Source organism: Stegastes partitus, unplaced genomic scaffold (assembly GCF_000690725.1).
Source record: "Stegastes partitus isolate 25-593 unplaced genomic scaffold, Stegastes_partitus-1.0.2 Scaffold1695, whole genome shotgun sequence".
NCBI lineage: Eukaryota > Metazoa > Chordata > Actinopteri > Pomacentridae > Stegastes > Stegastes partitus.
The window spans coordinates 1-12,667 of NW_007579426.1; the positions used below are offsets into that span (position 1 = coordinate 1).

The following is a 12,667-nucleotide window of genomic DNA, read 5'->3' on the forward strand; positions in this document are numbered from 1 at the left end:
AAGTGGTTAAAAACGTCCACGTGAGGGTTAATACTTGTTACAGACATTGTGTTGGCTTAGTTTTCCTGTAGCGAGCTTAATTGTTCCGGAATGCTCCTGAACGCAGCATCAGAGTCCTGTAACTGCGACTCTACACAGATTAGCAGCACACTGTTGCTTTTAGGGGAGCCTTTTCTGTCACTAAATTCAACATTAAGACATTATTTGTGTACTTTACCGCTGCTATATTTTACGTACGAGTCTCGTGCGTCTCTAAAACTGCCAGCGGAGGGAAATGACATGTCAACGGCACAACTTAACGCTTTCTGCGGGGACTGAACTGGACCGCAGTGCCGTGAAGGAGACGGAGTGAAGCAGCAGCAGCGGCAGCAGCAGCAGCAGCGGCAGCAGCCAACTCAAGTTTACTACTGTTTCCTCGATAACAAAGGGGCACCGCTTCTCTTCTCCCTGCCTCTATTCGACGCCATCGCACCGCCAAAGGCCCGGAAAAGATTTTTTAAAAATGCAAGACGTGCTCGTCGGCGGTGTTTGTGTCGTGAAAGGTACGAGCGGCTGAAGTTTAGAAGCGGACGCGAAGCTAAGTTTGCTAGCTAGCTAGCATTAGCCGACTCGGATGCTAAACCCCCCCTCCTCTCTCTAAACTGGCTCCGGCTATTTGCTGGAATGACCACAGTGTTTAGACACCAGTTAGTGCTGTTTTAGTTGTCTTTGCTGTATTAGATGCTCCATAAAGACTCCTTAATAACTTTGCTTAAAGTGTTAGTTGCCAATAGATTAAATTAACTGTGCTGGTGTGACATATGCACCTTTAAATAGCCACAGCCATGTCTGCTCTATTGCTCCTGTTATTGATTTACACAGATTAAAAGCTTGCCATGCTTCTGCTTCACTTGCACCCTTTTCCTGACACTTTCTTCCCAAACTTTTTTTTGATCAGGACATGGAGCACGGAGAGGGGCCCTCTGAGTAACACCGACTGACTCATATTCAAGCTCGCTCCTCCATCAAAACCACCAAAACCACCAGATTTGATCCACTAAATGTAAAGGATCCCCCATTTTTTGCTTCAAGCCACCATGGACATCTTTCCCCGGCCGAGCGGTGAGATCCAGAGGAGGAACCCCCAGCATGACTTCGAGCTCATTCAGAGGGTGGGAAGTGGTACATATGGAGACGTGTACAAGGTACAGTGGAGTTATTGGTTCCCACAGTCTGTCATTAGAGCTGCAGATACCATGACTTGCCATCTCATGACTAATCAGCCCTTTACTGTAATTTAAGCCAGAGGTTTTGTTTGTTTTGTAAGTCATGACTACATGTGGCGAGCATATTTAACAGTATTTTTTTTTTTTTTTGAATGAGAGCCAATTTCTGCAGCCATTCACTTAGATATAACTGTGTAATTATGCCTGCTTGCATCAGTTTCAATTATATAACTTTATTTTTTTTTAACTTGAATCTTTTCCTGGTTGTGCAGACTGCATGACAATGATGTAAAACAGTTTCCTGAACCTTTTCTGTATAAGTGAAATGAAACAATGAATCAGTTAGTTGTCAATTATTAAATAATCAGACAACCGATGAGTCAGTTTGAGAAATTAGGATGTCAAAATTCTCTGAGTACAGCTTCTCTAATGTGGATATTTTAATTTTTTTTCCCCTCCAAAGTGACAGAAAACTAAATATCTTCTTGTTGTGGACAAATTAAGACATTCGTTGACATTTTTCACCATTTTCTGACAATAACGATACTCGTTAGCTGCAGCCCTGTTTACAGTAGCTTGTAAATGAAGTTCTGCATCCATTAATGTAAAAATACCTGTTTTGGTTGCATCCTTGACCAAAGAAACCCCCCAAAACTATGTGGTTTATAATTTCCTGGTTGTTCTGGCTGCATTATTGTGAGCTGAAGCGGTTTCCTGAACCAGTTTGACCGATGTGGTTAAGTCAAACAAACACTGAACGCTTGTACCTGCTTGTCCGATTTGTCCACATGACTTCATTTGGGGGAGAAAATGTTCCACATCAGTAGTCATTCCCCAAAATGTACTAGTATAGTCTTACCATCATCCGTCAAGTAAAATGCATGAAATATTTAACATTTTAAGTCGCGCTTAATGGGGCTTAACGATTAGTTGATTAAAAATGAGGCTGCATGATACTGGAAAAAACTGACATCGCGAGATGTTTTTCTGCGATGTGTTTATGTTGTGAAATGAAAAAATACAGGAATTTTCGCCAGATGATCTGAAAAACTGTTTGGAAATAATTCTAAAGCGATTGGAGTGATTTCTAGTGGAGTGCATCCACATAGGAAAACAGCAATGTTACAAAAAAAAAATCCTTTCTCATGTGGTATGAAACTGGCAAATGCATCCAAAATAGTTTTTCCGCCTCAGATGGCATTCAGATCAGGCTTTGCACTCATCATGCAGATCTTTGCAGGGCCGACATAAAGAGTCAAACAAGTTAAAATTCATGTTTCCTCGTGTAGACGCTGCTGACAGAGCTCCTGTTTTTTGTTAACATCACCCGTTGCGTAGCCAAAATACTTTCACACAACTAATATTTGTTTCCTTTTGCAACCAAATCATTTTTTTAAAGTGTTTCTTTCCAGTTTCTTGCTCAGTTTGTTTTGCACATGTGGAGTCTGCATGTCAGCAAACTAGAAAAAAGACTTAAGTGTATTTAAGAACCCTTAGACTGGAGTAAATTATGATCTGTTCGACAGACTTCTCTTTTCTGAGTTGTCTTTTTGTATGAAGCAACAAATGCTTATATCATGGTATCAGTGGTGAAACAATAAATATGGCAAAGGCTGCAATTTAGGTTATACTGTATGTTAAACGGTGCATCTGAGCCAAAGTTTAATCTGTCGTGTCAATGATATAACAAATTCGTTCCTTCCTCCTTGTGTGACAGTCACACATCTGATGGTATCTCACGTGATAATGCTCCACCACATGTTTCAAGTCTATAATCCACACACTGGATTTTAAACTGAAGCTTGACGTGAATAAAAAATATATTGCAAATTGTATTGCAATGTCTGTCAGTTAGAGATTTCCCCCAAATCGTCGCCAAAGCCCTAAAGTTTCCTGGAGAATTAATGACATGATGGTACATAGGATATATATCCAGCCTGCCAACTAAAACACACTGATATCTGTGTTACTGTAGAGAAAAAAGGAGGAGCCGCTCATGAGCTATATTTATTTAATGTATTAAATGTCTTTGATAAGCGAGACCTAACTGTAACAGCCATATTCTGACCGAAGGCTGAATTCCCAGAAAGCAGGACAGCCTCCAGAGTGAAACTGTTTTATAGCAAAGGAAGTGGAGCTGAAACAATATTTGATTAGTCAGTCGATAGATAATTAACCGCCAACATTGCTGATTTCTAGTAAGTGATTCATCTTGCAAAAAACGGCAAATATTCACGTGTTCCTGCAGCTGCTATTAGTGGAGCTGCAATGACTTACCAGTTAGATGTTAAGTATTTAATTAATTGCTAACTTTTTTTTGGTTTCAGTCTATATTCCCAGATTCTAGCTTCTTAAATTTGATTATATGCTCGTTTTCTCTCTCCTTTATACCAGTAATCTGAATATCTGTCATTCTGGGCTTTGGGAAACATTTTTTTTCGCTATTTTCTGATATTTTATAAACCAAACATCTCATCAGTTAGTCAAGAAAATAATCGATTGTGACCGTAACTACACTCACATGATGAACTGAATGTTTCTGAGTTTTGAGCTGTTGGTCAAAACACCTCCTTTGCCTTCTGGGAAGCTGTAGTGGATATTTTTACACTTTTTTTCTGGCATTTGCAGTCACCACAGTAATCTACAATGAAAATAGCTTTATTTGTGATTCTAAAAGTGCTTTTTCACCTCTGCTTTTCTATGAATACCTACAAAAAAAATCCTGCTAAAATAATATTTTATCGCTGTATTTATTTTGAATATATGCATTTTTTTCTAATCTGGTTGCTCCCGAAACCGCCAGATCTGCCCACTGTGTGTGCGGCTGCAGCAACGTGTGTTTTGCTGGAGAATTTTTGGTGTTTATCCATCTGTCACAGGCCAACCATCTGATCCAGACGTGATAGTTCAGCCGGTCTGTCGTGGCCTCTCTCCATACAAAGCCTCTCTGGCCAGCCCCCACCCCCAGACGGGCCACCGGTGGAATGCTGCGCCTGGTATTCTCCCAGAGCTCGCAGGCTGAGAGGGCTGCAGCGGCCTGAAATATGATCAGGCCCCTGTCTAAACATGCGTTTCGCTATGGGTGTGTTCGACGCTGCACTGACAGCGGAAACACCTCAAACTGGGAAAACTCCTCCTCTGGCCTGCCGTGAATGGGGGAACTTTAACGGGCGCAGCGTTCCTCACCTTTAATGATTTACTATGTTTGATGATGCTGATTGAGGAAATGCATTTTTGCTCTTTGTCATCACGGCTGTTGAATGTATTTGTCATGGGGGCCACACGTAGCGATTAGTTTCACAGTCGATTAATCATTTAGTTGTTTGGTCTTTATTTTGTCAGAAAACGGTGAACAAAGTCTGATAATGTTCTCGACGACGTTCTCAATCGTCTAGTTTCACCTGCAACCCAAAAATATTCAGTTTACTGTAACAGAAACGGAAGGAAATTAGACAGTATTCAAATTTAAGGAGCTGGAATCTGAGAATTTTGCCTTTTTTTCTTTAAAAACTGTCTGCCTGTAGTCGGTATAGGATGTTGATTTGTATCAAAGCTGGATGCCTGACAAGGAATTTGATTACACTAACTTAAGAAACTCATTTGCAGTCTTTGTTATAACTACTGGCAGTGGTGAATTTATGATTTATTTTTGGGGTTGCAAGTGGCGATTGTTTTCTCAGTTAGTTGTTTGGTCTATATTATGTCAGGAAATGCTGAACAATGTTTATTAAAGCCTAAGATGGCAATCTCAAATGTCTAGTTTTACCCACAACCCAGATATATTTAGTCCTAGAGGAGGGATGAAACCAGAAAATATCCAATTTTAAGAAACTGGAATCAAAGAATTTTGACTGTTTGTCTGGAAAAATGATCCAAACAGATGAATCAAGTATCAGTACAGCTGGCGATTAATTTGATAGTTGGCATGAGAGAATCATCCTCTTGGTTGTCACTGTTGTTAAGTGTTATATCCCTTCGTATCACTTCATTTGATTTACAATTAGGACTTTTTACAGGTTTACAACAAGGTCTATATGGAACGTTAATGGAATATTGATTTCTCAGTTTGTATCAGTTGCATGCCAAACAAGGAATTTGATTATACTAATTTTAAAAATGCATGTTTACTCTTTTATATCACTGTTGACGGTGATTAATTAATGTATTCGTGGGGCTGGAAGTAGTGATTATTTTCTGTTGATTGTTTTCTCGATTAAGCAGTTGGGTGTTTGGTTTATATTTTGTCAGAAAAGGGTGAACAATGTCAAATAGTGTTTGTCAAAGCCCAAGATGAGGCTCTCAAATGTCTAGTTTTACCCATAAGTCTATTCTGTTTACTGCCATAAAGGAGGAAAGAAAGCAGAAAATATTCAAATGTAAGAAGGTGGAAACAAATAACGGCAATCTTAGGTCTCAACTTACCAAGAACTTTATGCGGAGGTCTTGTTCTATCTTTTTTTTTTGGACCGAGCTCTAAGTCATGTCACTGCCATCTGTTTTAGAATTAGCACTTATTTAAGGTCTAAAACAAAGTATGCGCCAGACTCCTGCTCTAAAAAAAATATTCGTATGAATGAGTTTTGTTTAGAGAAGGAAAGTCAGCTACAAAAGGTCTGAATGGGATGTTAATGGACTATTGATTCCTCTGCTTGTGCCATAGTCGGATGCCAAACAAGGAGCCTGCTTGTACTCACTTTATTAATGATTTTTCAGTCGAAAGTTTTTGACCCTGCAAACATCAATAAGCTTTTTTGAGCAGAAGCTTTGCTGAACTTCATAAGAGTTAGATGTAAAGCAACATTTCTTAGCGTGTTTGTATTGTAAAGCGGCGTCTTAACCGCAGTCACCTTAGACCTCTGCAGACATCAGACACACCTGTTTGACCTCAGTCTGACACGGTGATTGATCTAGTGTCAGATCTTGTCTCTTCAGAGGTCTGTTACATGCTCCTACCGTCAGCCGAAGGTCGATAACGGCGTCTTGTCTGCCGCATCACGTATGTGTACAGTCAGCTCTGAACTTCTTCTTTCCTGGTTTAGTTCTCAGGTTGGTTTTCGGCTACTTCAGGAAGTGTAAAGCGAGAAGAAAAAAAAATGCATGATGCGGTACATATACAGCAGAATAACTGCTTTTAATTTTGAAATAGGGCTGTGATTATTGATTATTTCCATTGTTGATAAATAGATCAGTTGCTTGGCTTGTAAAGTTTCAGCCTCAATAATGTCCTCAATTGCCTTGTTTGGACAAAACCCAAATATATTCAGTTTACTGTCACAGAAAAGCAAAGAAACCAGAACATCTGCTCTATAAAGAAGAGAACTTTGGCTTTTTTAAAGTTGTCTGTCAAATAACTGCTAAAAGAATCATTTCACTGTTTGTAAAATACTACTTGCACCATGATTTGTTTGCTTGCATGCGATACCATCTACGTCGCAGTTTCAAGCTCTGTTTGCTTACTGTATATATATGCAAATCGCCAACACACTCCCAGCGTTGAAAGGTGGCCTTGCTGCAGGGTTTTATGGTTTACGGCTGATTTAGCTCCTCGCCCCGACGTTTCACTCCCACGGATTAGGGAGCATCCCGTCTTGACCTGGATTTGGAAGTCAGCGCAGCCTACTTTGGCTCGGATATTTACAAGCGACGGACTCGTCTTGAAGCCTCTCGTCTCTGCAGAGTCAGATGTAGCGGGCGGCGATATAAAACGTCCCGCTGTGGAGCCAAATACAGGGAAGAAACTGAATTTACCAACGGATGAAAATATGCAACTGCAAGTCTGACTAAAACCGCTGGTCATTTACAGTTGAGATATTTAAAGGTTTACTGATAAGTCATAGTGGTGGACAGACAGTCTCCAGCCGCTCCCCGCTGACTAACACCGCTGACCGTATTACCTCTTTTTTTTTTTGCTTATTTATGGAGAGCTTTGTTAACATTTATTGGGCCTTTTTTCAAAACATATTAGAGGTAGTTTAGACAGAATTTACCAGAATCAGAAGCTGACATTTGCATTACACTTCTCAAAATCATCCAGTTCATTAGCTTGTTGCCCATGTAGGCCGTTGGATCACGTCCTAGCAGAACACAGAACCGTGTTATGTAATGATGTCAGCTGCAACTGCAATTTATGTGTTGTTATTTCGTTCAAAAATAAAAATAAAAACAGCTGACAGCTTAACGAAATCAGGTGCAAACTGCTTTTATCGGTTGACTAACAACTCCACACTTTGAAATATTACATTTTTGATGATATACTTCAAAGCAGGGCTGCAGCAGTATTTTTGCTCGTTTCCTCTGACTAATCAGTCAAACATTTTGTGTATAAAATATCAGAAATAATGAACAGTACCCATTAGAATACCCTCAAACTCAAGGTGATATCATCGAGTATCTTGCTTTGTCCAACAACCATCAAACTAAAGCCACAAATCATCAAGCAGCAGCAGTTTTCTATGAGAAACGAACACCCAATAATCAAAATTGGAGGTTTATTTTTTGTCCATGTGTTCAGTTTTTCGTTGTTGGAATTAACAGCTGAGCAAGTTGCAGCAAAAGCAGCTCACGAATGTTGTTGTTGTGGTTGTTGTGTCTTTCAGGCTCGAAACATACAAACAGGAGAGCTTGCTGCTGTGAAGATCATAAAGTTGGAACCAGGTAAGAGTCATCGTCTTTCGCTCATTATTCCCTTCACAAGTGAAGAGGGAAAAAAACACACGCTATTTTCACATTCTGAGAGTCTGGAAAGTAACTTGTTTTCCAGGGTTTTGGAGGAAATATGTAAGTTCCAAAAAGACTGAAAAATATTTTTGTGCGGTGCCAAAACTCCAGAGTGCAGATTCCTCTGCGCTCATAAAGCCAGTGTTGTTTGACATATTTTGATATTTATTAAGTTAATAAATGATCTTCAGTTTATTAGTCCTTCTAGGCACTGATCACAGACTAGAAGTAGCGTGTTAATATTTCTAAAATAAAAATGTTTCCAAATGATGTTCTGGCCTGAGGTTGTGTACACGAAGAAGAACAGGAATTCGTTTGTGACTGCGTCGGGGTCTGTGCTGGCGATGACCTAGTGACAGAGTTACTGCGATCCAGATTAGTGGGATTACGAAGGGGGCTTTGTGCCACCAGCAACCAGACAGAGCTCAGCTGATTACCAGCCAGAGAAGAAGAGATTCACTTATGTTTGTTTTCTCTTTCATTCATCATGCCGCCGTTAAACTGGCAGTGATTGGATGTGGGACTAATGTTCAACTTGTCCAGTGTTTGATCTGTAAACTCCAGATCATCTGTCTGCATGTTCCCCCTTCTCTGGTCAGTTTATAGAGAGATTAAAGGGAAGACAAATATATTCTGCAGGAACATCGAAGGAGGAGGAGGAGTTAGGATTAGAGTGTTGGAGTGTGAAAGACTCAAGAAGGGACGAGTTTTTCTTGATGTAGAATAGTAATTGTAAATGCATGTTCACTGATGTGCACTGCAGCCACACTGAGTATTATTTGTGCAAACTTAGAAGGTAAAATATAAATGAGCAGCTCGGAAATACCAGATAAATTAACAGTGACATTGAGCCAAGTGCACAGTCTTAAATCAAGTTAAAAAATGGTTGAGAGCAGAGTTGTGCATCAGTTGTCCTTGGCAGGCTTTAATCGCTTTCATATTTTCAGTATCTTCTTTTTTTGTGTGATTCTGAAACAAGAAATGAAACCCGTGATATCCCAGCCCAGGCCATGCTGTTGAAGGAGGCCTCGCTTTTCTTTACTCTAGCTTTTGCAAGAGTCGCTCCTTTCTGTGCTGAAGGTAAACAGCTTTGGGTGGACCGTGCAATCAAACAGGTTTGACCAGGAACAGTGACGCCGGTATGAAGTCAGGGACACAGAGAACAGAGTTAGGAGTGGTGAAGCCCTCCGGCTGCAGGCTGTGGGGCTTGTTGTTCGGATCATTTAGAAGACAAACAACCATGTTGCACCAAATTAGCGTCTGTCTACACTCACTGACCATTTATGGGAGATGACGTAGGAGAGTTTCTCTTTTTTGCCGGCGCGTACATGCTCCTTTAAAGACTTTGTCACACCTCTGTTTCTCTTGCGACAGCCAAGTTTTTCAGCTTCTTTGTTTGCAACAACCTCCTGACAGCTCCCATTAGAAATTATGCTGAATTTCTTTAAAATGTTGAGCAACTTCTGCCAGTTTAATTCATTTCTACAAGCTGTCACATCGGCATATGAGCATTAACTGTTTGCAGAAGTTTCCCAGATTAGCGATCAGTTTAAATCACAGTTGCCTTCTTTTACCTGCCAAAACACAATATTCTCCGTACGTTGACATGATTAAATCATATTCGACTGAGATCGGTCTGGACTTAACGCTGAATAACGACAACATACTGAATTGAAACTTGACGAGATGGGTGAGAATGTGCATATTCAGAGCAGAGGGAAGCGCTCAGTCTGAGAGGAAGTGGCTACGGTCTTCGGCCTCGACTCACCGAGAAGAGAAGATTGTGGGTCGACTTGTTATATATTTTTTTAGGTCCAAGTTCAGAGTCGTGTCACTGAAATTACACTTGCAGAAAATTTTTGTGGCTCTTTGAAGCATTTTCTGCCTGTCAACAGTTATATTTGAACACGTCTGTGAGTTCACCCCCCGAATGTGCGTAATTACAGACGCAGCGGTGCATAATTAGAACATAATTAATTAGTTCATAAGAGGGCTGCTCCTCGTGGTGTTTTTTTGATGTAGCCAGGAAATGATTTTCACATTTGTCATCGTTCCAGCTGTAAAGCAGTTGCTGTAAGTAGCTTTTGTGAGACTGTGAGACATTCATTACGTCCTCATTATGTCTTGTTATGCATAAAAGGGAGGGGTTCAAGCTGAATGATACACGGACTCCAGTTCCATTTTCTTCAGCCTCCTGGTGGTGATACAAGCTCACGCACTGTCGCTCAGTCATTCTCGTTACAGACGTGCCATGTGTCTGTGACAAGAACAAGAAAAATAAGTGCGCACAATTAGAAAATAAATCTCTGAAGCCAGGTTTGACGTAGGAGCATTTTCCTGGTGTCATTCTTTTTTTGAACTGATTTCCAATGAAATGATCTAATTTAAAAATACTTTGGCTCTCATGCATTTACTTCCCTTTGTCTGAAGCCACTACTCTGTGGTTTCATGTTATTTCCTGCACACAACTCTATCTGACGAGTAATAATAAGTGTCTTTGATTCGTAATAATCGATGTTCACACTTAAAGTAACAGAGCTAACATTGTACTGAGCAAATTACTGGAAATATCAAATGATGAATTTAAATCGGACTATTTAAAGTCATATTAACAGCAATCATCCAAGTAGGCCTGCAACAAACATTTTATTGTAATTGTTCATAAATCTATTGATTATTTTCGGATTAGTTTGCTCTAAAAACATCAGAAAATAGTGAAAAATGAAGATGAGTGTTTCCCAGAGTCTAAGATGACGTCCTCAAATGTCTTGTTTTGTCCACAACCCAAAAATATTACATAAAAGAGGACAAAAAACATTAAATAATTCAATTTAATCAGCTGGAATCTGAGAATTTTTACTTTTTTTTTCTTGAAAAATGATTCAAACTGATTAATCGATTGTCAAAATAGTTGGAGATGAATTTAATAGTTGACAAGTGATTTTCAAATAACAACTGCAGCTGTACTCCCAAAGTAAATGTTAAAACCAGTTGAATGTGCACACGCCTCACACTTCTGATGAACTGAACAATGAACATGATGATCTCATTTTGCACAATCAGCGATGTAAAAGCTGAGAACATATTTAGTGACCAGTCGCTCTCCTGTCTGCCTGTTTGGCTAAAGAAGAAAAATGGATCCTGGCTCTGACTTGACAAGAGTTGTGCTGTTTATAAGATGCTGTTATATATGCAATAATAACAGGTGTACGTGGTTGTTATTTTAGATTACATAAGAAGTCAGGTAGTTACGCTTCACTTCAAGGCTTGTGATGACACTCCGATAGGTTTTAGTCCAAAGCAAATGGAAATTTACTGCTTTGTTGTTTGTCGGTTGGCTTGTTTGGCACGTGTTGACATTCCAACGAGACTTTAATTCAGGCGCTCACGTGAGGCAGCCTAAACCCTCCCAGACGGGCCGAAAACAGGACCGCAGTTGGGTATAAACTGTTTATGCTCGATAAAGAGCTTCTGCGGTTTCCACTTGTCATGTTTTCTACCAGAGTTCAAATCCCGTTTAATTGTGTCGAACCACGAGCCGCCGGGTTCAGCGTTTGGGGCTGAGCTACACTGTTTTGAATGGCAGGTCAAGGTTAAGCGCCAGTAGCCAAAATTTACTTGACTTTTGGACCGAGATGTCAACCAGATGGTTTTATAGCAGAATTCACACATCAAAAGGCCGACACACTTGACCATATGCTGGGGAAAGAGGGAAAAAAATGGTTTGTTGTCAGTAATTTCCAGCAGCAGAAATATGCGGCCTGCTGTTTTGATTGTAATGTTTTTTGGCAGCGAGCGCATCCGTTAAATGAGCTTAATCTGGAGTGTTGCCTCCGATGACAGTCGGCTGATAGAGCGCTGAAGCTGGCAGAATCTGGTAGATCTTAACCTTCTGTTAATGTATTCCAGGGCTGTCTCTCTGCACAATTGGGAGCAGCTGGACTTACATATTTTTGTCTTTCTACTTCCTACTGCTGCACTGGAAGGCAGCCTGGATATTGGCCTATACCACATAAACTTTAAAAGTACAAGATGTTCCTTCTAATGTTATTGGCTGTTCTATAATCTGCTGTATTTACACAGAAATGAAGTCGGGAACCATATAGTCAGAGGTAAATATGGGATGACTTTGTGGCAGTTTTTTTTTTTTTCAGTCTGGTAAACCAGTAGGAAAGATTGAAGTGTTTTCTAAAACCAAAAATTTCAGACAACCTTTCTGGCATTCTAGTCGCTTTGATTTTTGTCATATTCAAGGTTTGTTTTAGAGTCGAAAACACCAGTTTTGTTGCCGACATGAACCGAAAATGATTCCAGTTTCGTGCCTGCAAACATTTCTCATTTTAAAATGGCGCAGCTTGCTATGCAGACAATGAAAAACTAATAATTTCTGTCCATGCGTGTGTGCGATTTCTCCCTCTGTTTCCAGGGGATGACTTTTCCATCATACAGCAGGAAATCTTCATGGTGAAGGAATGCATGCACCACAACATTGTGGCCTACTTTGGGAGCTACCTCTGGTAAGATCCAGCTCGAAAATTACTGCTGCTTTGTCATTTTATACTCTGTCTTCTTCTCGTCTCTCGCAGCCGGTCCAGTTGTGGAATTCATATGTAACTGTCAAAAGGATTTAACAAGCCGCTGCCCGAAACTCACATGATGTATTTAATTACTTAGTCACAGTGTTGTGTGAAAGTATGACTCAAACTCCTCGACTGGACTGACTGGTGCTGACTAGGCCCTTCAGT

The 12,667-nt window shown here is 40.2% G+C and overlaps 1 protein-coding gene across 8 annotated transcripts in view; it reads left to right on the forward strand.

Moving 5' to 3' along the window:
- Positions 1–95: 95 nt before the first annotated feature.
- map4k5 (mitogen-activated protein kinase kinase kinase kinase 5) overlaps positions 96–12,667 on the forward strand; it is a 40,252-nt gene continuing 27,680 nt past the window's right edge. For all 8 annotated transcript variants that reach the window (XM_008301645.1, XM_008301648.1, XM_008301646.1 and 5 more), the window contains exons 1-4: positions 96–542; positions 938–1,184; positions 7,802–7,859; positions 12,349–12,439. In XM_008301645.1, coding sequence (XP_008299867.1) covers positions 1,077–1,184; positions 7,802–7,859; positions 12,349–12,439 — 257 coding nt within the window. In that variant the 5' untranslated portion in view covers positions 96–542; positions 938–1,076. The remainder of the gene's footprint in view (positions 543–937; positions 1,185–7,801; positions 7,860–12,348; positions 12,440–12,667) is intronic.